This window comes from Stegostoma tigrinum, chromosome 8 (genome assembly GCF_030684315.1).
Source record: "Stegostoma tigrinum isolate sSteTig4 chromosome 8, sSteTig4.hap1, whole genome shotgun sequence".
Taxonomy (NCBI): domain Eukaryota; kingdom Metazoa; phylum Chordata; class Chondrichthyes; order Orectolobiformes; family Stegostomatidae; genus Stegostoma; species Stegostoma tigrinum.
In genome coordinates this window covers 45,504,381-45,531,691 of record NC_081361.1, presented here as the reverse complement: position 1 = coordinate 45,531,691, position 27,311 = coordinate 45,504,381, and the positions used below count along the sequence as shown (strand labels likewise).

At 40.4% G+C, this 27,311-nt stretch overlaps 1 protein-coding gene across 2 annotated transcripts in view; it reads left to right on the top strand.

Moving 5' to 3' along the window:
- The window catches only part of nmnat2 (nicotinamide nucleotide adenylyltransferase 2), a 219,349-nt gene extending 192,668 nt beyond the window's left edge, over positions 1 to 26,681 (top strand). For both annotated transcript variants that reach the window (XM_048539439.2, XM_048539440.2), the window contains exons 6-11: positions 6,770 to 6,850; positions 16,275 to 16,319; positions 17,149 to 17,225; positions 18,212 to 18,313; positions 20,844 to 20,911; positions 22,563 to 26,681. In XM_048539439.2, the coding sequence (XP_048395396.1) occupies positions 6,770 to 6,850; positions 16,275 to 16,319; positions 17,149 to 17,225; positions 18,212 to 18,313; positions 20,844 to 20,911; positions 22,563 to 22,665 (476 nt within the window). In that variant the 3' untranslated portion in view covers positions 22,666 to 26,681. The remainder of the gene's footprint in view (positions 1 to 6,769; positions 6,851 to 16,274; positions 16,320 to 17,148; positions 17,226 to 18,211; positions 18,314 to 20,843; positions 20,912 to 22,562) is intronic.
- Positions 26,682 to 27,311: the final 630 nt, after the last annotated feature.

The following is a 27,311-nucleotide window of genomic DNA, read 5'->3' as shown; positions in this document are numbered from 1 at the left end:
GTGTTATTCACTGTAAACTGCAAGTGAAAATAAAGCATTCAAATTTAAATTCTGCCATGATTGTAATGAGGTCAGCCAGGTGACCCTGATAGAATATGAGCTCCCTGATTGGTACAGTTAGTGTGGTCCAATCAGGGAGCCCTGGCTGACATAAGGACAGGCGTGTCAGATATCCTGTTCACTCTGACAGACGCGTCTGAGGAACTGGATGAGTGTCAAGGACTCTCCACGTGTAAATAAAGGTTGACGTGGTGATGGGATACCCACTGCCTGTGGAGTTATTTCAACTACTCTTAGGGCAAGGACTACAGAATTGATTCAATAATTTGCATAAAACCTAAGAATACTTTGCAGTGAAGCTTAGAAAAATAGTCAGTGTGAATATTTAAACTGAATACCTGTACAGTTCAGAGTTTCGAGCATTCACTTTGACACATGCAGTGATAATTTCCATGATGTGCATTTCCACTCCCTGGGATGTTACTTCATTCCTGACTGTTTCTGTGGTTGCTGTTATTTGACACAGCGGTGTAATTAAAATAACTGCTAATTACTATTGTGATGAAATTACAGCTTTATTTTGTGTAAATACTAGTTTAGATGACGTGCATGATGTGAAATGTTAGCAGCCCATTAATTTTCTAATAAAAACCATGTGCAGAATCTTTAGTAAGCTATGGTTACTTAAATCTTCTCCTCAAACCAGAAAATTGGTCCCTTTTCAGGCAATCTCTGTTGCAACGCCCTATTTCAGAATCAAAACATTTTGAAGATGATACTAATGCCACTATTGGTTCATCTTCATCACCCAAGGAATGGGGTGGGGCAGGATTGAGCAGTAAGCAGCAATTATTTCCACTTCTGCTAACTGTTTTGAACCTAAAGATGCAAGCTGCAAGCCAGGAGCAGCCCTGAGTGTGTGGATATGCTGTTCCAAATGGCATAGCTAAGAGAGACGAGTGGTCATTCTGTTTCACTTACACAGGTGTGGAGATGCTACTGGATGGAGAGATGGAGAGGAGGTTTCTGCAATCTCCTCAAGACCTCCAGAGGTGGTACTGGACACTGCCAACCTGCTTTGAAGTAGCTACTCAGGCCTCTGCAGTGTCCATGGTAAAGAGAAAACACAGCAAATATTACAAACATTTATTGATCTTCTAGATTCTACAGCAGTTCCTTCTGCTCACTCTGTACCCACCTTTCACCAAAATTGTCACTCAGTATTCATCATCTCTGCTGCGGGTACATGCTTTAGGTGTGACAATGACTTATTACAGTGCACTACACCAGCATGTGTGGCCCCTCAACTGTCAGTGCTGGCAAGGATCACAAATTGCCAGATTGTCTGTCTGTGCACAAAGGGCGAGGTGCTGCAAATATCTGAGTAAGCACAAAGTGAGTGAGGGCTAAGATAGTAAGTAAAGAGCCCTAAGATGCACCCTGTTCTGATGCACGGGATGGGTAGCTGTCCCGACACACAAAACATCCTTGCAGCAGCATTGTAATGCAAGCTGTTGGTGCAGAATTGAAGGACTGAGCTTGCGATTGGCCATGACCATTTGGTGAAGCTAGTACTTTGCTAGTGCTGCCTATCCCTCGACACTATGGGCAATTTAGCATGAACAGTCCACCTAATCTGCACATCTTTGGACAATGGGAGGAAACTGGAGCACCTGGTGGGAATCCACACAGACATGGGAAGAATATGCAAACTCCACATAGGCAGTCACCCAAGGCTGGAATCGAACCCAAGTTCTTGGCTCTGTAAAGCAGCAGTGCTAACCACTGAGCCACTGCACTACCTTTCAGGCATGGATTTTAGAACCTGAGGATACGGGTGCTATGGAATTCTCCTTGTTTATCTTTTAGAGCAGGTACTGCACTGTACTTTCTTAACATTATTCTCTGGACTCTGGGTATCAGCTGAATGGCAATCTCTATAAAGAAGGAGACGAGGGAGTGCAATTTGAATCCACTTTGAAAGGGACATAACTAAAGTTGGCTGCAAATTCAGTTTCTCTCAGAAAAGAGGGATTTGCTTAGAGTAATTAAGGAATTAAGTTACCTCTATGAAAGAGTACCATTTGTGAAATTTCCAGACCAGGAGTGTATGCAATGGCTATTCAAAACTGAGAAAATCTAAGATTACCACTGTGTAAATACTCTGCGAGGGAAAACCACTCAACTCTAAGAATCAGAATGGGAGAGGAAATAGTTAAGTCAAAACCTACAGAGTTGATAAGAAAGGAATTTCTCTGGTTTTTCAGTAACCATGAAATGATGGTGTTAGGGAGTAGAGAGAGCAGTTTGTTTTAATGTGTGTTTTGAAATCTTTCAAATTCTATGTATATTAGTTGTTTCATTCTATTTTGTTTTCATTTTTTGTGTAATAAACTTCTGTTCTATTGAGTCATATAGTCATAAAGTACAGAAACAGATCCTTCAGCCCAACCAGTCTATGACAACCATAATTCCAAACTAAATTGGTCCCACCTGCCTGATCCTGGCCCATATCCCTCCAAACCTTTCCTGATCATGTACTTATTTAAGAGTCTTTTAAACATTGTAACTGTGCCCACATTCACCACATCCTCAGGAAGTTCGTTCCACACACAAACTACCTTCTGTGTAAAAGAAAAATTGCCCCTCATGTCTTTTTAAAATGTTTCTCTTCTCACCTTAAAAATATGCCCCTCATATCTTGAAATCCTCCATCATTAGAAAAAGACCCTACCATCATTATATCCTTCATGGTTTTATGAATCTCTATAAGGTCACCTCTCAGCCTCCTAGGTTCCAGTAGAAAATGTTCCAGCCTATCCAGCCTTTCTTTAGAACTCAAACCTTCCATACCCAGCAACATCCTGGTAAATCACTTCTGAACCCTTTCCAGCCTAATAATATCCTTCTGATAACAGGGCAACCAGAACTGGACACAGTACTCAACAACAGCCCTTACCAATATCCCGTACAACCTCAACATGATGACCCCACTCCTGTACTCAAAAGAATGAACTTTTGCAGCCTGGTGTGCTTATCTTTCAGTGAAAGACCATCATCGTTTTTAAAAAAAAATCGATCAAGACAGTTTTACTATGGGATCTGACTTGTCCAGTACGACCGTCAGCTGGGATTATAATAATGGTTTTATTTGAAGAACTGATTGAGTTGCAAGATTGATCAAGATGATGATATTTGCTTCAGTGGCTGATGAGGTCACAAATATTAGGTGGTCACAAAAAGCATCAGCATGAGCTTTCTCTGCACACAGGAGGCGGTTAGAAGATTATCAGTCACAAGTCACTGTTGAAGCATAGGTTATAAAAATCTTTCAAAACATGATTGCTGCAAGATGAAGAATATTAAAGGGGAGGGAACCAAGCAGGAGAGTGAGATTGGATCAGGGGCTGGTGTGGAAACACGCCTAATAGACCAAATGGCCTCTTCCTGAACTGGAAAATTTCCATGATTCTGTGAGTAGCTGACTTCAGTTACAGGATTCTTGCTTCACCTGCTGGCAACCCATTCCAAGGTTCGATCACCATCATAAAAGGACATACCTTTTGGAATCTGACTCAAACGTTGTTGTTTCAGCCTTTGTCCCTACCTGTGACTGAATGGTTTTTGCATCTTCTTCATGAGAAAATGTAATCCACCGGAAAAGAGCAGCTTGCTGATGTTTGCTGTAGGTGGCGCTGTAACCCTATCGATCCAGCCCTTAGAAATCTGTTTACCAAATTAGGCCCGATGTTTGAGACAAAAGTTGTCCTGTTCAGCAAAAAAACACATCCCGTCAATGCCTTTTTATTACTTGGTTTCCACCTACGAGGTTTATTCTTGTTTTTGTTTTGCAGTAAGCTTGATTTTTTTGTAAGAACTATAGCTTTGTAAGTACAGGTTTCTGCATCATTTGATCTGGCCAAGCATAGGTTAATTCAACTATGGGAATTACTACCTCATGTAGGGAGGTTTAATGTGCTTTCATGATATTTGTATTTTTTGCTATTTTAGTACAACGTTAATTCATTAATTTTAAATGGATTAACAGCTCTAGCAAAATATTATTTGCAAGAATGTAGCCTGCCCGTGAACTTGCATTGGAACTTCCACCCATTCATGTCAGAATCAATGCATGGAAGTGATTTTAATTTCTTTCTTCTATGTGTGGAGTTCTGGACAGCAGAATTTCTCATAAGCTGCATTTATATTAGTGGGTACAGTTTCAGAACGCTGGGGTATGGGTGCTGTGGAATTCTCCATGTTCATCTTTTAGAGCAAGTACAGCACCGTACATTTCTAACTTTATTTCCTGAGCTCTGGATGTCAACTGAATGGGAATTTTTACAAAGACTAGGAAGAAGATGAGGGTGTGTATGTCATGGTGGGGAATGGGTCAGTGAGGAGGAAGGAGAAAAATTTCTCACAGGTCTGATTAGATAGATGGAGTTGTACAGCCTGGCAAGGCCTAAAATAATAAATATCTGTATTTCTAGAAGTAATACTTTTAATTGCTATCTTTGACTAGGAAATAACTTGTTTTAGTGTTAAACCCTCTGAAGATATCTGAAATAACTCCACAGAGGCTGGTACCCCATCACTAAGTCACCCTTTATTTACACATGGAGATCCCTTGACACTGATCCAGCTCCCTCAGAGCCAGCTGTCAGAATGAACAGGATGTCTGACACTCCTGTTTATATCTATCAGCCAGAGATCCATGATTGGACCAGATTAACAGCCCCAGTCAGGAAACTCATATTTTATGAGGGCCATCTGACTGACCTCACTGCAATCACCACAACACCTACCAGACCATTTGCACGATACCTTTGCCTGTATCAGGATGCAGAGCAGCGAAACTACAAAACTAGTGTCTCAAAATGAGCCTCGCCCCTCTCCCACAGGAGGAAACAGTGAACCAGTGGAAATTGGAACGTGTGACAAGTGCAATCGATTGGGTTACTATGCTGTAATCACTTGTGTAAATGGCTCACTGTTCTTCCACATCCCATATTTTCCTGTCTACCTTATAGCTTTTAGGTTTAGGTTTTTTTTCCTCAATCGTGACAGCTGCTCAGATGGTTCAGTTCAGAAATACATCAGCATAAATTTATTCTGAGCTGTAATGTAAAGCAGGCAGTAATGAATCAGTCCATTTTACATGTATCCACCCAATCTTGTTTTCCACTGAACACAGAATACAATTCACAATTGCTTATTGTGTTATATCGCAACTTTTATCAGTGCCTCACACTGTTCTGCATCACACATACCAGGAATTTCTGAGGTTTGATGTGTGTTTGATCTGAGGGCAAGGGAAGGAAAGACAAGTACATAATCATCCTCTGTGCTGTTGGGTTTGGGCCTAGCATGGTTAGAAAAACCTGCCAACAATTTGCAGGCTTATATGTGAAAATTGAGTCTTTGTGGAAAGTTCTGTGAAATCATACTGATCACAGATCAGCAACCTCATTACTACCAAAGGAGAAGACTGCTTCGTCAATGCTTCACCTTTGTAAATGAAAACATTTTCCCAGCATGGGAAAGGGAAAATAATTTCCAATATATTTTGAGGTGATATATACTTTCTGAAATGACTACTGTTTAAGCGTTCAACAAGACAGGCACCCTTCCCAAGTTGACAATACCTACTGTTTCTGAATAACAAAAACAAAATGATTCTAGTAAGAAAATTAATTCTTTATTGAAGGCAAATTAGGTTAATATTTGAAGAAAGAACTTATTTGAAGCAATCTCCATTAAACAGAAGGAGTTTGTACTAATGTGTAGAATCAAGCTCTGTAAACCTGTTGAGAATGAAATATTTTGGGATCCATATTGTTAGCAGTGAAAAGTTCATCCATTAACATTATTGCTGGTAATTTCCCGCACAGAGGTCAAGTTGCCTCTGAGTCCAAAGGTTGTGGATTCAAGCCTCAAATGGAATTGAACTCTTCATGTGGGTTGATGCGTCAGCACTGCCTGGATAAAGGTGCTAATTCTTAGATAAGGCAGGAAACTGAGCCTCTTGTGTGCTGCTGGCTGGGGATAGCAAAAGTCCCATGACATTATTTTACAGAAGGCAAAGAGTTCTCCTAGTATCCTGTGAAGCATTCCTACTTTAATCAGTACCACTGAGGGAGGGGAGGTGTGTGATGGGGGCAGATCTGGGGGAGGCGATGGCCTAGTGGTATGATTGCTGGACTGTTATTCCAGAGATCTAGTTCTGGGGATCCAGGTTTGAATCCCACTGCGGCAGATGGTGGAATTTGAATTCAACAAAATATCTGGAATTAACAATCTAGTGATGACCATGAACCCGGTTGGCGATTGTTGGAAATATCCATCTGGTTCACTAATGTCCTTTAGGGAAGGAAACTGCCATCCCTACCTGGACGGGCCTGCACGTGACTCCAGACTCACAGCAATGTGGTTGATTCTTAACTGCCTGCTGGGCAATTAGGGATGGACAATAAATACTGCCTAGCAGTGACACCCTCATCCCATGAATAAATAAAGGAAAGGTTATTTGTTTGTTTCCTTTTATTTTGGACAGCTTGTTGCTTACCTATTTAACAGGAGTGCCTACATTTCACATTGTAGATATAAAGACCTAAAAAGTCTTTTGCAGTCTTCAGTAGACATAAGGAGCTGAATAAATACATGTTTATTCTCTTCTGGGCATTGCTTCCATTTTAGTAATCCACAGCTACTGAACAGCCTGTATTTGTTAGTTGTTTATCTGTTTTTTTTGGGGTTTATTTTGCAGTTCGAATCCTGGGGAAGGTCAGCGAAAGTCTGGGAAAGATCTGCTGTGTTCGTCCACACGTTGAACGTTTCACCTTTGTGGGTAAGACCATTTTGTGGTGGAATTGACTTTTTCCAAAAGCTGTACTTCCACATACAAAACAATTCTGTACAAACTATTAAAATCCCTATTTAAACCTCAACATTATTGTAGTACCATTAGAAAACCAGAGTACTCAATGGGCTTACAATTAAGCAGATCCAACAATAAAAGTCACAGTCACAATTTAAAAGGAGCTAAGCTCTTCTAAAATTATTGCTTCATGTTTGTGGCTGCAGACTTTTGTCAAAGACTGTGTGTAATGACCATATCACCAGTCTGTGTGGATGGAGCAAAGAACACACACTGCCAACTGTGTTATGTTACAGTATGGGGGCCCCTCATGACGTGGATCCAAGTGCCTATGATACCACAAATGCTGCCTCGTTTTTACATTTTCTTAACGTTTACTAAAGGGATTTCCATGAATTGCGGTCAAGTGTTCATTATTTCCACTGGGAAAACAGATGTAATCCCGGAGTGGAATCTTCCCAATTCTGTAGAGGTGGGCTGGAAGATGGGGCAGGAGGAAAATGGAACTGAGCAAATCAGGTTGGGAGGCCGATATGATTTTGTTGGAGGCAGGTTGTAATTGCAGTGCCTAACCACCCAGTGGTGATGGTTGGCCATTACTCTGTCATTAGAAAGGAGATCGCGCTGCTGTGATACCTCTTCCTGAAGCCTCCCACTCAGCTTGCCAGCACCATTCAGGCAAACTCCCTGTACAGGCCAGGGGGCCATTGGATATGGAGGTTTTGTGACCCAGTGAATGGACTATGGGCCAAAAGTGAAACAACTCCACAAAGGTCCCATCACCAAGTCACCCTTTATTTACATGCGCATAATACTTGACACTATTCTAGCTCCCCCAGAGCCAGCTCTCAGAGTAAACCAAACCTCTGACATGCCTGTTTATATCTGTTAGCCAGGGCTCCCTGATTGGACCAGGTTAACAACCCCAATCAGAGAACTCTTGTTCTATGAAATCCACCTAATTGACCTCATTACAAATGCCACAGGAAGGCTTCTCCTATCGCCAAACAGTTCCTCCAGGTGGATTTCCCTTTGCTGTGGGAGCCTGATGGCTTTAGTTCTCATCAAACTTTTATTTTGTGTATGCTTTTGAGGATGTCCCCATATTGCGATGATCTGACCTTCCCCTTGCTGCCTGAACAGCACCTCTCACTGCCAGCCAACCCTGAATGCCTCCCAGATGTGGACATGATTTGCATTTTTTAAAAAATTCATTCACGGGATGAGGGCATTGCTGGCCAGACCAGCATTTATTTCCTATCCCTAGCTGCCCATAACATTCAACCACATTGCTGTGGGTCTGGAGTCAAACGTAGACCTGACCAGGTAATGATGGCAGTTTCTTTCCCTCAAGGGCATTAGTAAATCAGATGGAGTTTTCCCAACAATCAGCAATAGTGTCATGGCCATCATTATATTCTTAATGCTAGATTCTTTATTGAATTCAAATTCCATCATCTGCCATGGTAGGGTTCAAACCTGCATCCCCAAAACATTACCCGGGTCTCTGGATTAACAGTCCAACGGTAATGCCACTAGGCCTCGAATAAGATTGTGCACATAGGCAGGACTCTCAGTCCATAGGGATTGGGATTCACAATGCACCCCAAAAGGAGAATGTTCCCATAGATAGTGAAATTCTGAGCATGGGGCACATTTTGCCAACCAAAATGCAAATTAATTTCTGGCAGGCCACAGAAGTCTCTCCACAGCTCATGGTTTCTAGTCCAGGCCAGGGTGAAACACCATAAATTCAATAACTTCTGGTTTTTACTTCTTTAGAACTAGAACCTGTTCTGAAGGTAACATTGCATATTCAGCACATTTCCCATAAAAATTAGTCACTTCCCATAACTCTTATGGATACGTGAATAAATGTGAAGTTATACATTTTGGTAGGAGTTATAGTAAAAAGGATTATTACTTGAATAGTAAAAAGTTGCAGCATGGTGCTATGCAGAGGGACCTGGGTGTCCTTGTCCATGAATCACAGAAGGTTGGTCTGCAGGTACAACAAGTAATTAGGAAGGCAAATGGAATTTTGTCCTTCATTGCTAATGGGATTGAGTTTAAAAGCAGAGAGGTTATGTTGCAGCTGTACAAGGTGCTGGTGAGGCCACACCTGGAGTATTGTGTGCAGTTTTTAGTCTCCTTACTTGAGGAAGGATGTACTGGCACTGGAGGGGGTGCAGAGGAGGTTCACTAGGTTGATTCCAGAGTTGAGGGGGTTGGCTTATGAGGAGAGATTCAATGGATTGATATTCATTGGATTCAGAAGATTGAGGGGGGATCTTACAGAAACATATAACATTATGAAGGGAATAGATAAGATAGAAGTAGAGAGGACGTTCCCATTGGCAGGTGAAGCTAGGACGAGAGGGCATAGCCTCAAGATTAGAGGGAGCAGATTTAGGTCTGAATTGGGCAGGAACTTCTTCACCCAGAGGGTTGTTAATCTATGGAATTCCTTGCCCAGTGAAGTAGTTGGCGCTACTTCAGTAAACTTTTTTAAAGCTAAGGTAGATTTTTTTTGAACAATAAGGGAATTAACGGATACGGTGAGAGCGCGGGTAAGTGGATCCGAGTCCACGAAAAGATCAGCCATGATCTTATTGAATGGCGGAGCAGGCTCAAAGGGCCGAATGGCCTACTCTTGCTCCTAGTTCTCATTTCTTATGTTCTTTATGTTCTTGCTTCTTGTCCCAGTTGAGTGATTACACTTTGTGAATGATTACCTGAAAGAAAGTAGCAATAAATCACAATTCCAGATAAATATAACATGAAAATCAAAAACAGATATAAAAATTGTGACCATGATTGGACATGTTACTCCTCTACAACTGCAAAGTAGCATATTCAATGACTCACTGTGGAAAGTCCCACAGACAGCCTGGCAATAATTTGAACTTCTCTGCAGACAACACTACAGACAGCAGCAAAATTGAATGCTGTTCATTCACTGAATGATTGCCATGGAGATGACTCAATATTATAAAACAAGGCAATTGAGAGTGTGGCAGATGTGATTCAAAGGACTGGCAATGAATGTAGAGATATGCTGTTGGCCTTTCGACTGAGATTTCTATTAAAATGCAAGCAGTTGGACATTTTACAGTTGATGTACTGATTCCTTGTGCTCAGGTCACCAAATTAAATTTGTTTGCTGGAGTTTGTCATTTCCAGAAAGAATATTAACACTGTTCCTTCAAAAACAAAGGCAATCCTGTTTCCTCACTACGGAATATGATATTACTAAAGGCTATTGGAATTAATCCATATTACCTTTTGGCTACAGTGTTTATGGAGGTCACCCTCATCTGGGGATTATAAAATTACATCTTGATATCATTTAACATGACTCTAAAATCTCTGGAAGCATTCCAATCTTATACGTTCACTAATAGAGTAAAATAACATAATCAATTAAAGGCCAAATTCTCGTCGTCTAATCATTGGAGTTGTAACTTATGTAGTTCTTTTTCCAATTTCCAGTTACAAGAATACACAAGTTCAAAGAGCTGCAGGCAATTGTCCCGTACATCATATTAAACAGAGAGACGCAAAACACCTTGAATGCTGGAGATGCGAAATAACAGCAAAATGCTGAAAATCCTCAGCAGCTCTGATTGCATTTGGGAAGAAGTAAAGAATTCACGGACAGAATCTCTGAGGATAGACAATGTGGTCATGTCGGTAGATTAAGAATCCATTCTAGTGGGGAGTATGATTTGTCAAGGCTGTTCACTGGAGCCACAGCATTATCATTTCACTTCTGGGTTTCGTGACCAATGAGAAAGGACAGTGGTTTGGTGCAAACATTCTGTCACAGGAAGGATCTGTTGTTAAAGGGAGCATGGCATGGGTGACATGAGCTCACCAGCACCAACATTTTTTTTCACCCTTTCAAAGATGTGGGCACCACAGTCAAGGCCTGCATTTATTGTCCACCCAAATTGCCCCTGAAACTGTGGTGTTAAACTGCCTGCTTAAATTACCGTGATCAGCTCTGGTGCAGGAATACAGACAATGCTGTTAGGAAAGCAGATCCAGGATTTTGACCTAGTAACAGTGTAGGACTGCTAATATAGTTCCAAGGAAGGATGATGTATGACTTTAGGGGATCTTTCAGTGCCCCTTGCACTTGCAACCATTGACCTTCTTAGTCTTACATATTGTTGGCTTGGAAGGTGCTGCCAAAAGAGGTTTGTTGAGTTGATGCAGTGTATCTTTTTTATGAGTCATGCTGCTAATGAAGGTTTACGTTGTGCTAATACTTAATTTTCCCGAAAACTGCAATGTCATCTGCAATACGGAGGCAACCTGATACATAAAATAAAACAGAAATTGCTGGAGAAACTCAGCAGGTCTGGCAGCATCTGTGCAGAGAAAGCAGAGTTAATGTTTTGGGTACAGTGATCTTTCATCAGAACTCATTTGATTTTATTTATTTTAGTGTTGTTGCAACACTATCAATGCAGATGGCAAGCTGAGAAAGCGGTGTACACATAAAGAAGTTCTAAAAGTGGTCAGTACATGGGACGCCAATGAAAGGTTGATGGACCAATGCCCATTCTTGGCATTGTGTGTGGAATAGTGCTTGGCACCTGAGAACTTGTTATTAAGCTCTTCTAGGGTAGGACTCCTGTGTGAGCATTTGTTTAGAGCAATATTCAGTTGCTTTGCAACTAAAGATACACATAGAGTGCTGACTTTCTTTGAAACACAAGCACCAATGAATGTGATATTCAACTTTGTAAATTATTTTTTGTACTGTGAGATCCAATTCTTATTCTGAATGTAAATATTGCAGTTATGAAGATGGTTGATGCTCGGTTGGGCATAACCTTTAAGATATAACATTGCATTACTGTTAAAGTTGCAAATAGAATCAAAGATGTTTATCAATTAAAGTTGCAGGCTGGAATCTATGGTATTAAAACTGATGTGTTCTTTACCCTGTGGATCGTAATAATACATGGATCTGTGCAAGCTGAATAATAAAAGTTCCTTTATGTATCAATGATATAAAAGGAGTAAAGGGGTCCATCCCAAGGGGACCTATCGACAGTTAAGGTGGATAATGCCAAAGTATGGGATGTCAGCCCTGTTTGCTGAAGTTAGATTATCATGTGTGAACTGCACCATATTCTGCCAGTTTCCTAAGCACATCTCATTTAAGATGCACAAGATTTACATTGACACCAGTGTCAGTTTTGTCCAGTAGTGCACGTTGTCCATTGCTTTTGAAGAATATCACTTGAATGGAGGTAAAGGCTTCAACTTTTCTGATGGTGTCCATGTAGTGTGTCAAATTGGTCCCATGTACTATCTGACTGGGGTCTGCAAGCTGTGGCAATGCAGTTACCTCTTGGACTTTGGTAACATGTTGGCATGCTTTGATTGGCAGCTAGGAAATGTTTTTGACTTTGTATTGTAGTTCGCACTTTTTCAAACATTGCTGTGGAACATTGGGTTTCTCTGAGCACTTAGATGTCCAGCATGCTTTAGTTCAATGCCCTTTTGCAGGGCATAATTTCATACAGTTCTGGCCCCCACACTACCAAAAAGTGTAGAGGCTTTGGTGAGGGTGCAGAAGAGGTTTACCAGCATGTTGTCTGCTTTGGAGGGTATTAGCGGTAAGGAGAAGTTGGACAAACTTGGTTTGTTCACACTTGAACTTCAGAGGCTGAGGGACAACCTGATAGAGTTTTATAAAATTATGAGCGGCACGGATAGAATGAATAGTCGGAATCGTTTTCCCAGAATAGAAATGTCAATTACTAGGGGACATAGGCTTAAGGCAAATGGGGGGAGAGTTTAAAGGAGATGTGAAAGGCATGTTTTTTACACAGAGGATGGGAAATGCCTGCAATGCACTGCCAGAAGAAGTGGTAGAAGCAGCTACAATAGCAATGTTTAAAAGGCACCTTGACAGGTACATGAATAGGCAGGGAACAGAGGGATACGGACTCTGTAGAGGCGAGAGGTGTCATGTTTAGAAAGGTGTCTTGTGTTGCTGCAGGCTTGGTAGGGCAAAGGGACTCTTTCTGTACTGTACGGTTCTATTCTCTTTGTATAACTCAGAAATAACGCATGAGATTCTCAGATAAGATTTGGATGTTTTACTGACCTGTTAATGACTGCAATAGGTGTTGCAGAGTCAAGGACCTGAAGAAGCCATTGTTCTGTTACAACTGCTTCAAATTTGTGGCCTTCTACCAGCACTGCATTGACAGTATAATCCTTAGCTTTGTCCAGAAGCATCTTTTAGAAAGAAATTATAGGTGGAGAGAAAGTGATCAGTTCCATAAACCTTTCAGCTCAGTTAGCTACAGTGAATTTACATCCATAGCTTTGCATTGATAGCTGCGTACGAATTGATCGATATTTCAACTTGATTGTGGCAGTTTGAGATGAACATGAGCATGTGTATGCCATAGTCGACTGACATTGAAACTGACCAAAAGATTGGAAAATATTTTGTATTTATCACTAGAAATAATGAGGATTTTATCCTTTTCAATCCTTCATTTCCCGCAGCAATAAGAAGGTTGATGGCCTGTTTTTCTTTAAGAGCTACCCATTGACCTCATGATCGGACGTTTGCTTTCCATCTTCCCATGCAGCTTTATCCTCTTTAATTGTTGCCAGTATGTAAAGGATCTGTACTGTTGGTTTCTCTCTCTGTATTTCTCTCCCTGTTGCTGTTTCCTTTTATTTCTTTCATTTTATGCTTTGAAAAGAAGTAGCTGAGCAGAACCTGTATGTAGCATTCATGCCAAAGAAGTATCAGACAGATGTTACATGTGCCCTTCTTCTGCTATCTTGCCATTTCTGAAGAACACAAAATAGCAGAATCAACCAATGACTTTGCACAGCTAAGGCCTTACCGATATATAGAAACTGTGTTTTCCAGCATTTTAGCCTCTACTTCATTCTGAAATCCCTTTGATGCTGTTCTGGATCTCTTGTAAACAGCCAGTTTCTAAATTGGGCGCAGCTTTCTTTCTGAAGAGAAAGAGTGTGCATGTTTTCTTCACTGTTTTTCCATTGTGGTTGCTGTGCTCCAGCTGAGCTTCAGTCCTGATTGTTAGATGTGGATTTCAGCTCTGAACTCAGACACATGAGGGATGACAGCTAAGTAAATAACTCACTATCACTACTGTTGCCATCTTCTTTTTAGCATTCGGTATTGACTTTGCTGCAACTAGCTTTCAGTGTCCACTTGCTGCGATGATGTGATGTGATTTCAATATGCTAGACAATGAAAACACAGAGACTCAGACTCTTATTGAGACGGATAATCTGGATGCTTAGTAACAACTAACTGTGTCATTACTATGATATATCAGACATATACATATTCTGGGTTACATGCTTATTCATATTAATGTTACATGATGTACATAGTTGACTAGCTGACTAGCTAGCTGTGATAATGGGAACTGCAGATGCTGGAGAATCCAAGATAACCAAGTATGAAGCTGGATGAACACAGCGGGCCCAGCAGCATCTCAGGAGCACAAATGCTGACGTTTTGGGCCTAGACCCTTCATCAGAGAGGGGGATGGGGAGAAGGTTCTGGAATAAATAGGGAGAGAGGGGGAGGCGGACCGAAGATGGAGAGAAAAGAAGATAGGTGGAGAGGAGACTAGAGGTGGGGAGGTAGGGAGGGGTTAGGTCAGTCCAGGGAAGACGGACAGGCCAAGGAGGTGGGATGAGATTAGTAGGTAGATGGGGGTGCGGCTTGGGGTGGGAGGAAGGGATGGGTGAGAGGAAGAACAGGTTAGGGAGGCAGAGACAGGCTGGGCTGGTTTTTGGATGCAATAGGGGGAGGGGAAGAGCTGGGCTGGTTGTGTGGTGCAGTGGGGGGGGGGGGGGGACGAACTGGGCTGGTTTTGGGATGCGGTGGGGGAAGGGGAGATTTTGAAGCTGGTGAAGTCCACATTGATACCATTGGGCTGCAGGATCCCCCTCGTTCTCACACACCACCCCACCAACCTCCGGATACAACGCATCATCCTCTGACACTTCCGCCATCTACAATCCAACCCCACCACCCAAGACATTTTTCCATCCCCACCCTTGTCTGCTTTCCGGAGAGACCACTCTCTCCGTGACTCCCTTGTTCGCTCCACACTGCCCTCCAACCCCACCACACCCGGCACCTTCCCCTGCAACCGCAGGAAATGCTACACTTGTCCCCACACCTCCTCCCTCACCCCTATCGCAGGCCCCAAGTTGACTTTCCATATTAAGCTTACTGTATCCATTGTACCCGGTGTGGACTCCTCTACATTGGGGAAACCAAGCGGAGGCTTGGGGACCACTTTGCAGAACACCTCCGCTCAGTTCGCAATAAACAACTGCACCTCCCAGTCGCGAACCATTTCAACTCCCCCTCCCATTCTTTAGATGACATGTCCATCTTGGGCCTCCTGCAGTGCCACAATGATGCCACCCGAAGGTTGCAGGAACAGCAACTCATATTCCGCTTGGGAACCCTGCAGCCCAATGGTATCAATGTGGACTTCACCAGCTTCAAAATCTCCCCTTCCCCCACCGCATCCCAAAACTAGCCCAGTTCATCCCCTCCCCCCCTGCACCACACAACCAGCCCAGCTCTTCCCCTCCCCCCACTGCATCCAAAAACCAGCCCAGCCTGTCTCTGCCTCCCTAACATGTTCTTCCTCTCCCTCATCCCTTCCTCCCACCTCAAGCCACACCTCCATTTCCTACCTACTAACCTCATCCCACTTCCTTGACCAGTCCGTCTTCCCTGGACTGACCTATCCCCTCCCTACCTCCCCACCTATAGTCTCCTCTCCACCTATCTTCTTTTCTCTCCATCTTCAGTCCGCCTCCCCCTCTCTCCCTATTTATTCCAGAACCCTCTCCCCATCCCCCTCTCTGATGAAGGGTCTAGGTCCGAAGTGTCAGCTTTTGTGCTCCTGAGATGCTGCTGGGCCTGCTGTGTTCATCCAGCTTCACACTTTATTATCTTGACTAGCTAGCTGGTTGTCTGTCCAATGGGCTGGTTACTAACTATCTGACTCTATAGACCTTTTATACTGGGTCATCACATGCTGCGTTGTCATCTACCTGTCTTAAAAGCATATTGCCTTTCTGAGATCTGTGCAATAACACACCACACCTGCAAGGACTTAGTCTCAAAGACAGCTGTAGGTTGATAAGCTCAGTAGAATTATAAGAGATCATTTAACTACATGGAGATTATTCTCCCAATTGCTGGGAAACTAGCTCATTGCTGCAGAATAAATCATAAATGCTAACTCCTATTCAACCAGATATTGTTCTACATAGACAGCAGACAGTGGAGACATGAATTTACTTAACAAACTTTTAACAGCACTTAATTCTGTCATTATTTCAGATGAAAATGCAAATTTGGGCACTGCCATGAGATATGAAGAGATTGGTGAGTGGAATCATTTCTTGCGACATTGTCTTTTTGTAGTAGGCTTGAGATTTTTGAGATTTAGCTCTTGAAATGTTGCACGGGTGTGATTTTAACCATCATGAGAATGATATTTAGGGAGACAGTAGCATGTTATTGCCTTGTCCCTAAACTATTTGGAATTGTATATCCATAGACAGCAAGTTATCGGTTAGATAAGGCGGCATCACTGGGACTTGGGATGGTGTGTAACACTGTGACAGAGGTTTTGGCTGGTGTATTGAGAATAGGCAAGATTTCAATAACAGCGTGCACATAAGCAGTTTAGATTCTGTAGGTAGTACTAGACCTTCCTGTTTGACCATGAATAAAGCGAATTCTTGAATGACTTACACCTTCTCAGGTCGAACGATTATAGTTATAATGGAAGAATTTAATTACCCAAGTATAGACTGGGATACTGGTAGCGTAAAGGGCAACAAGGGGCAAACATTCCTAAATCATGTAGCAGTATTTTCCTTACCAGTATGTGTACTATCCAATAAGAAAAAATGCAATGTTGGACCTAGTTCTTGGAAATAAGGCAGGCAAAACAAAACCGAATGTAACCATGAAGTAATTAAAATAAGTGCAATCCTGTCTTTGCATTGGAGTTCTCTGTCCAATGCAATGTTTTCCAGTCAGGACACTGTAAGACAGAGTAAGACATTTGACAAGGAGGATTTTGTAGATAAACAATAGTTATCATCACTGTTTTATCTGATTGTTATTATTTATTTATCACATCTCACGATTTGGACAATCCCCTTCCATCAGGCAATAACTTGATGTTTATCTCCCAATCATGCAGAGCTCCGCATCTTGTTGCTGTGTGGCAGTGACTTGCTGGAATCTTTCTGTATCCCAGGACTGTGGAATGAGGAGGATGTAAGCATTTTTTCCAGCTATAATCTGTTTCACTCTGTTTGTGCATTGAGTGTTAATAAAGGGGTAATGGTTACATTGTTGTTGAGATGTTGAATGGGTGTTCATGTTTTTTTACAGGAAAAATCTGCTACAGAATAAAACTATAATGATTATACTCAAAGGATGGAATTTTCTTTCCTCTAGTTGTTGCTTGAGTAATGGTGAGATAGGTGGGAAACACAGCAAAAATGAAAAATAAATTGAACATTTCTTGATGTCGAGAAATTTTCTCCATTTTCCCTTTAAGCCTTAAATGAAAACTTCAAAAACTTGCCATTGAGCAGTGACTGTGTTTTACTTCCTTGCGTTTGCATCAAAGCCCAATTGACAGTTTAGTTATTAATGTGCAGAGGCAGACTACTGGGTGCTGTGAGGAAGCTGAGTAAGGATGGTGGCACTAATTAATGCCGCGAGGAGCTAGTATTTGTGTGAAAAATGTTGCTGTAAGCCATGGCAGCCAAAACACTTGAACTGGAAATGGGAAAATTCCAAGCGATGAGAAGAAAACCAGTAAAAATTCTGTTTTTCTGTGGGAAACTCTGTCTTGCACTTCTCTCTGCATCCGTCTGACTCAGTGTCAGATACTTTCACAATGGAAACCCTTGGGTGTGAACCCACATTGTGCCGTTTGGATGTACATTGTTTCTCCTTGCGTTATTTTCTGTCAACATCACTGAGTTAATTGAAAGCAGCTTGATGTCATGTAGTTCATTAATCATGATCTTATTCAATTGTATAAGTAGCAGTTGAATCATCAAAAATGGGAGTGAGTTTCTTAAAATCATTTTGAACATCAGATCTGTTTACCCTGTACCTTAAGCCACAAACTCTAGTAAAGTACCTCATGCAGTGTTAACTAATTACACTGTAGCTGCACAAAAAGTAGTTTTCACACCCTCTGGAGTGATGTGGATCATTATTACAGTAATTGTAATGTCTTTTTCCAGATGGAAATGATAGTGGGTGATTTTGGAATAGTGGTTGTCCCTCGTGACAATGTAGACACAGACAGGATCTTGAATCAGTCATCATTGCTTCGCAAGTACAAGGTCAGTCCTCAGCACGTTATGTAATGAGAAGGTTTTCACCAATGTATATCAACTTGCTGAGCGCTTTTGTAAAAATATTTCACTACGAAGTGACCTAGTGTGTAGTAAATCATGTTTTATTTCGTTAACAACATTCAATAATCAGGAATCAGAAAAGCTTAACTTTTGATCGGACTGAATGAAATGACAATAACTAAGGCTAACTCCCTTAGTGAGTCTGAATAATAGTGGAGTAGGTCCTATTTGTCTTTATTGAGAAACATAGTGTTTGTTACATTGGAAGGGTTCTTATTTTTATTATCCTAATCACTATCATAGCACAGTGCAACTAAGGATAATTTCTCACAGGGTCAGTTATTGTGTCAATTCGACCATTGTACCTGAGAGGTGAGATCTCTTCATCTCTGTTGGATTTGATTGGCCAGGAATGCTGAAGAAGTGTAAGATGTACACTTCTGTGCCCTATGTCCGAGTGCTGAGGAATGGCATCACCCTCATTTATAAGCAGAAGGGGAAAAGGGAAGATAATTAGAAATTGACTGAATGTGAACTACAAAACTGTGTCCCTGGTCATTGCCATTTTTGTCAAGTATGCTCTGAATTCAGTCATTCACCCTGAAGAAGCACATACTGCACTTGACAGGAAGATCTCAGACAGGGATAAGATTGCCTTTGAGCAGCAGGGGGTGGACACCAGCCCTCTCAGTCTGGACTGGGGGAGGCATTTGACAGAATATTCCACACATACATGATGTCCTCTCCAAAGTAGGATTTCAGCAGGGAACCATAATTTTATCCAAATGTTGTCCATCGCAAATGTCATTAGCATGGTTTCATTTAAAGGATTGGAATCAGAAAGCTTTTCAATCCAATTTGGAGTCAGACCAGGGTGCTTCTTCTCCCCTCTCCTATTTGTATGTTAGATAGAATCCTTTGCTGAGTCTGTCAGGATGAATGCTGGTATAAGATTGCAGCAATCCCAGGTGTGGAGGTGGGCAGTTGAAAGCTTTCTGTGCATGGATACCATCATGCTCAGATCTGCTGTCGGTGCACAGACTGACTAGCACCCACAACCTTCTTGAGCAGGCCTTGGGATCCCTGGTAAACTGAGGCAAAAACAAGGCCATGTTCTTTGGGAGCAGGGACAACAGATTCTTTGCCCCTTCACCTGCAAGTGCTGGGGACATGGTTCAGAGAGACTCACAAAGCTTGGGGCAACTGCCACAGAGGTACAATGGGGAAAGGTTACTGTCTGAGGTCTTTTGGGCACACTACACCAAGGGGCTAGTAACTGTAAAACCCTTTGGGTAGTGTACCTACCAGGAATGTACAGTGTGCAGATCAGGAGTATTAACATTATATGGAGACACCTCAGTGTGAAACATGGTATATAAGAATAAGTTTATTACTATTTCACTTCCATTAATTTCCAAATCGAAATGTTTTGCCCTTGGGTTGTATGGATATTGTAAAAATTAAGACTGTGACAATTGTATTGAGTGAGACATATTCATAGAAACAAGTTAAACTCTGTATTTGGAATGTCTTTGCTTTACAGATTTTATGAATAATGTGTAACTTTGGAGAAAAAACAAGTTATAATTTTCATCTTGGTGCCCAAAAGCTATAAATGCTTGTTTAATGGAATAAAAATGATCCAACTAAATGCACGAACTGCTACCAGCTGGCAATGCCTGACAGAGCAGAATTTCTGAGGCTCCTTCCTTTGCTACTCTGCTCCACAGCCCCAAATGTTATACTTTCTTTATTATTCATGCAACTTCAAGAATGTTTGAAACTAGCTCTGTAGTTTCCGAAGGAGAGCAAACCTAAATTAGTACAGCCATGTGAAGTTTGAACATTTTTATTCAAAACATATACCCAAAAGAGAAATCATGTTCAATCTGTATCTGACATTTCATTATACATATTAAATTTTGTTAGATAATGCAGACCCTTTAACAGCAGGACACAGATAGTGTGGAAGGCTCCAAAGCTCTGATTTGATTTGCTCCCCTTCCTGTTCATCCTATAGGTAAAGATTAAATGTATTCTACATGTTGGACTTCCTCTACTTTGTCTGCATCATGTCCTATAACCAAGAGAATCCACCACAAGACCATGTGTGAACATTTCCTTTCTCCGATCAGCTATCATTCCCCTCGTTCTCTCTTTAACCAACTTATATAAAGCTTGTATCAGAGATAATGGGAACTGCAGATGCAGGAGAATCCAAGATAATTTTGTTCTGTTGAGTTGTCTTTGATTGGAATTGACTTGAGAATGAAACTTCACATTAACTCTTTAGAGATGTGAGTAAGGATTCCGGGATGGATTCAAATCCAGGCCCTGGAATTACAAGTGCAGATGCTTTAACATTGTCATAAGAAACAACCTGTTTGTGCTGTCGCAGCTATAGCAATAACAACAAACTCATCATTTCTTGGGCAGTTTCTTAGGTTAAAAATTGATCTGTACTTGATTTGAACATATGTCTATATATCATAATTCATTTCTTTTCCTTGAACAGGATAACATCCTTGCCGTAAAAGATGACACTAATCATCCCATGTCTGTTGTGAGTTCTACCAAGAGTAGGTATGTAACCTTCTTACATCTAGATAGTGACTGACCAATTCTTATTTGAAAATATGCACCAGGCTTGCTGATCTGTACAAACTAATAATTCTCAGTCTAGAACGTATTAGCTTGTGTTTATTCCAGGAACACTGTGATTGGTTTTAGTGTCTCTGCGTTAAGGAGGGGAGAAATGATCCACACACTCTAATCTTTATTGTTATCCAATGACTACTGCTCTGCATGTATGAGTCCTGGGAGAGCGATAGATTAAGATAAAGCGAAATACTCCATGCAAACCAATGGCAGTGAGTAGACAACCAGCTACTGAATATAGAACTGAAATCCGCATTCTGGAGTGGGAGAGCTGTGGGTATAAGCTGGCATTGCGCCCTCCCATTCACATTGCATCAGAGTTCCACCACACTACACCGCCATTGCCAAATGATGCAGCCCAGGATCTAAAAATGTATGTTTCATAAAGTAAGTCAATAAATAACTCTCTATTTACCTGGATAAACATTTTTATAGTGCACAGCAAGCTCAGATTAGCTGCACATTTATTGGTGAATTTCAAAGAAAAGGGATCCACTCTGTTGCATCTATTGTGAACACATTATACCGAAAGGGTTTTAAATTTAACTCCCCCATTGACAGAATCTTTCAGGTGATGAGGACATAGTTTGACTTTTTTGGCCTTAACGGAAAGATATGAAAGGGATTACCAAATCATTATCACTTATTTTGCAGTCACAAAAAAAACTACATAACCTGCCCCTGCTCTCCTCTGAGTGGAACATAATAAAATTATATTCTATTGAAGCAGGATTGAAGTCTGATTACTAGTTAATGTCCAAGTAGAAGAGGCCAAATTGCATAATCTGGCACTTATTTATTTATCAGTGGGATTAAGTATCATAGTCAAGTAAATGGCCTCAGATCCTGGTTGAAGCTTGTTTTGGATTTGAAACTCTAAAACAGGCAAAACAAAATATAGACCACAAAGAGTTAAGTACATTTTCAACAACGTTCTGCTTTTGCAATGCAACCTCAAGCATTACCAACTCCCTCCCACCCTGCTGCACTCCACAGACATTGCCCATAACCAAGGTTGACTTTTAGCTGCCCTCTGGGCAATTAGGGATGGGCAATAAATTCTGCCAAGCCAGTGATGCCCTCATCCCATGCATGAATAAAGGATCCATTCTTCTTAGGCCAGTAGTGATGTAGCTTCCCCCCTCCACCTGTTTATAGGTGAACTAGATGCTTGCTAACACAACTGAACCTGGAAGTACAGAGTGGTCACACAAAGTAGTCTATCTAGTATCCAAATATGGGGGAAATCATAAAGCCTTTTGCTTCCGGTTGGAAAGGAGTTTGGGCAGACAGAAAATATCTTTCTGCACATCACTGTACAGTATTAGTGGTGTATTTTAGGATAAAATGAATTTATAGTTCAACCACTTCTGACTGTCTGGAGGTCACATCCTTACAATGGAAAAGAAAGCAAATAAATAGTTGAGGGGGATTTGGTCTCCATTCCATTTTATTCCTACTTCCAGATTCATGAAAGACAGTAAAGAAATTTCAAGTGAGTGAACAGATTAAACAACAAAATCATTTTGCTGCACTGGTGTATGAAGTTCAAACATTTCACTTTGTATCTTGACAGATTGGCTTTACAGCATGGTGATGGCCACGTGGTGGAATATTTGAATCAGCCCGTTATTGATTACATCCTGCAAAATCAGCTTTACATCAAGACGTCTGGATAAAACTTTCCTGTAAGGACCAGAAAGAACAGCTTACAGTTTCCCTCTCAGTAAAACTGTACTACTGCTCTACTGCTTATGTATACAGAGCTTCTATTGTCTGCTATTCCCACTGTATGATAAGAGTAGAAGCTCTACTGACAGAATGCACTGAATGAACTGCACAGAACCTTTTGCTGTCCACTTGTGTCTCTTTCTCTGTGCTGCCCTCTAACTGACACTTATGCTGACCTTCCTATTATCGCAGAAAACCAAGCGTCAGTATAACTATTTCCTTTTTTTTAATTAGAGGTAGAATCATGTACGTTTCTTCGTAGGAAATTCCTAATCTCTCTGTGCTGCTTGCAACTTTGATACAACCAGGTCACTTACCCTTTCTGGGCGAGTGGTTCAGATTTTGCAGTTAGTAGCATGCTTAGTTCAAAGAATTGCTTCAAAGTCTCTGTGTTTAATAATGTGATAAGCTCAAAAAGTCAACTGTTTCTCTACAAGAACAAAGTAAGAATTTGATGATATTGCAGGTATTCTTGACATTTCACAAAATGCATAGCGTCTAAAGTAGTCATCACATCTAGATATAGCTGGGAAAAATAAATTTTCATGAAAGTTCTGTTTGGAGATGGACCATCACATTTGGTCATCTTTCCTCCAATTACATCACAGTAGCATACTGAAATAAAAGGAAAAATGAGTAGAACTTCAATATTTATAAATGAAGCAACTTTTATTGCTTGGGATTCATCAGCAGTTTCACAAAACAGCTTGAAATAGAATCAGAATGGAATTCAGCATCAAACAGTCTGTTTACAATCACACTGTGACAAATTATTTCTATGCAGCAGTAAAAAGCACAATAGAATGATCAAATTGTGTGCATAAATCAGACTTTGTTCTCTAATGTAATATACAGCATCATTGAGCAAAATTGTTTAAGTAAACATGTTATTGTATCCACAAAAGCCTTCAAGAAATGTTGAGAACAGCATGATCCTTGTATAAGCAATCTACCAATTTAATTGATTGCAAATGATTGATCATCAATGGTCAAGTGTTGAAGTGGAGAGGCCTAATTCCTTTATAGCAGACCATATTCCTTGATAGTATTGGCTTCATTTTAAGCTTATTGGAACTCAGCTTCAAACTTCTTCCATCTCTGATGACTAAATAATTCAAGTTGGTGTAATGTTTTCTTATAATACTTCAGTTACGCTGAGAGTCCCATTTTGCTCCCAGGATTTGACTTTCATCCATTTTTATAGACCACACTGACTAATTTTATAAAAGGTTCTTATTTTCAATTGCTGGCTTAGTTGATATGTTGTCACCATTCTGTACAACCTGAGAACACTTGTATTTGTATGTTAACATTGTTCTCAAAGTCCTATAAACTTCCTCACCAAGGATATCCAAAAGCAGCTTTGTTTTTCTTTTTCATGCTTATGCTCTGTAACTTCAGGAAATGTTTTAATTATCCTCAGTCTGAATACTGTTGAATTGATTTCATTTGACTGTAAAATTTTTGATTATTGGTTCAGCCTCATTTTCACTTAGTGTAGGCCTATCCTGGAAGACCGATGATTGATCCTTACAACACTTTACAAAAAGAAACAAAATACAAAGGGAAGAAGGATATGTAGTCTCTTGTCAAACTGTTCTTCAGGTCAGTCTGAATGGTTAGTTCCTCTCCCCTCAGTGGTCCACTTCTATGACCATCAATCACGCATTGCTTCAAAGCAGCCAAATGTATGTCTATAGGACCCCCCACAGCCAAAAAGCAGAACATCAAATGAATACTATAGTTCTCTCCAACTTAATTAGAATTCATGTTGGAAACAAAACTAATCCTGATTGTGGCATGTGTCATTGTTTTACCTCAGCAATATCTTGACCTAACAGAAGAGAAAGTATCTTTAAACAATTGATTTTTAACAAAAATTATGACTATTATCTTCAGATACAATCAGGTGACAAAGCTCCATGTCAACTAATTTGGTTTCACTGGCCCTCTTCCATCCATCATTTCCGTATTGCTTTGTTTATTTGCAATTGGCGAAGATTCCTGTCAAAAATACCTGCTGTTTCTGTTAAGATTGCACAGAGCTGTCAGACATATCCCTTAATGTACCATATGTGACTGATCTCTGTTCATTGTTGTCCAGTGTCCAGCCACTAGTAGTTTAACCTGTAATGTTGCACGCTCGTGTCTATGCACCAATACTAGGCAGATATCATGAAAAATTCTATTATCACTTTCCAGGTGTTTTCATTTTATTGTCATCCAAAAATAGTAAAAATTAGAAGTGAAGTGTGTTGTCAGTTTCAGAGCTGTAAATGATCTAAGTGCATGCTTTCCGGGTTCTCCAGCTAGTTGCTATTTTTATGAAAATAACTTGTATGACAACACGGTCCGTCTGTGGCAGCCCAGTTGGCTGAGATGCATATCATGAATTGCATATTTACTTTAAGAAACAAACTCTAATATCTCAACTTGAAATCCTGCATTTCCAGTAATCTCAGTGAAATTTATGTTAGTTTATTGAACCATTGTCGTTCTTGGGCTGTGTCTTTCTTTCTAACACAAGCCCAAAATCCTTAGTACCATATCCTCACTTCTCATAGCTCCTTCCTAATTGCTTGAAATTTGTTTCTGTTTATAGCTTGTACTGTGTCAGAAAGGAAACTCCAGTTTTTATAATTTGTTTTTTTTTATATAAGCCTGAGATTCTAATCAGGAAGTTAGAATTCTTCTTCATGAACTGTAGTAAATGATTAGTGGTGTTAACGAATGCTGGTGTGGGCTGCAAAATTTGTTCCATTAGGAAATGATGTACAATGAAGTTAGTTTAGTCAGATGATGAAGCCACAAATCAGATGAGCTGCTGCAACATCCTGGCCTGTGATTAATCTTTTTTCGCCTACAGCACACAGCCAAACGCGTACTCAGAAATTTATCAAGGCACTTCTACATATTAACTAGCCGATTCAAAATTGCAGTAGCAACTCATGAGAGAAACCTCCTTGCACCTCCAACCCCCAGCCCTAGTGGTCATTCAATGGTCAGTGTATGCATTTATTATCATTTTTTTAAAGCTAGAATAAAAAAAATTCACATCTGAATTAGAAGTTTAAACATTTTCAATTGTGCAACTGACATTTGTAATATTCCGCACAATGTATTGATGTGGTTAAAGCATATGTCGGTGTAAATTACTGAGAAAATGAGCATCCAATAGATTATTCAATGAAACTTCCCTGGTATAGGTGTGCTAGTGTCACTCCTACATTGAAAGGGTGTGTAATATAGTACACATTGACTAAAAGCTAACCATTTCTTTGGGTTTGATTCTGGATGGCATGTGTGTGAGCACAATAGTTCCATACTATTATTACTTGCCTGTCACCTTTGTGCAATGTGTGCTACAGGTAAAAGGGCAGAAAACATTAGGATATATTACTACAGTTATTGATGGTCATCTTTTGAATGTTTCACAAATGCTGAATTGAGCACATTTTGAAAGGAGGTCATTGGTAAAAAGAGCTAATAGTGAGACAGCCCATATTGTTTTCTTTTGAACTAAGATAGGATGAATCACATTCTTTATCCAAACCTTTACTGCAGTGTGTTGCAATATCAGAATAGGCTGTATTGCTGTACTGTGTTTCAAAGATACCGAACCTTGGCTCCCAATTTGGCAATTTCCATTTAACAATTTGCTGTAGGAGTTTCACTACTGCTCCCACCATGTTATAAACACACAAATGCATCCTCTCACAGGCCGTTTTAGAATTAAGTGTGTTCTCTTGAACCTTGTTTAAGTCTTTAGTAGGTAGTCTAATAATGTAGCAACTTTTATGAAGGACATATAATTGAAATTGTCGGGTAAGGAACAAAATAATTATCATTGTCCAAAAAAATGGACAAAAATGGCTGAAATGGCATTTATATTGCATGACTGGGAGTGCTGTGCACTGGAATTGTGAACTATAATTGAATTAAAACAGCTGGTTATTACAATGAATGGTATTTTCTTTTCTACTCTTCTGATGGAGATCCCAATCCGACCACAAACCACATCTCCTCGGGATATCAGCCCATTCTACAACAAGTCAATTGCTTCAATCTGGTGACCTATCAGGTCATTTGCAAATTTCTATCTCGATGTCTTAGTGAGAAGATATGCACAAGCCATTAAGTGACCCCTTATCTGTAACTTTACTTTTTTAACACATAATTAATTTTCAAACGTTCCTACTTCAGTGTTTTAGTGTTCAAATGAAATTTCTCACTGGCTTTAGCAGGTTTAAAACTATTGGTATTTAAAATGATGTAATGAATTTAATAGTTAAGAATCAAATATTCTGTTTTGTGTATCATAAACTTTCAAATTATTTCTTAAAAATTGCTAATAAAATTACTTGCTGTAAAATAGTGACTCTATTGGTCATTACCAAATATTGTTATTTGGCATTCTGACTTGAAAAATGAATGACTAAAGCATGGGAATTGGGCCTAATGGTTGTTATTAGCTAATTGGATAAAGATTGAACTGAGAATGGTGGCCTAATTTGAACCTGAAGATGAGTTCCAAGTAGAAATGGGATGGGGTTTACCAAGATGGGACCAGCAAACTTGTAACCTTTAAATATTT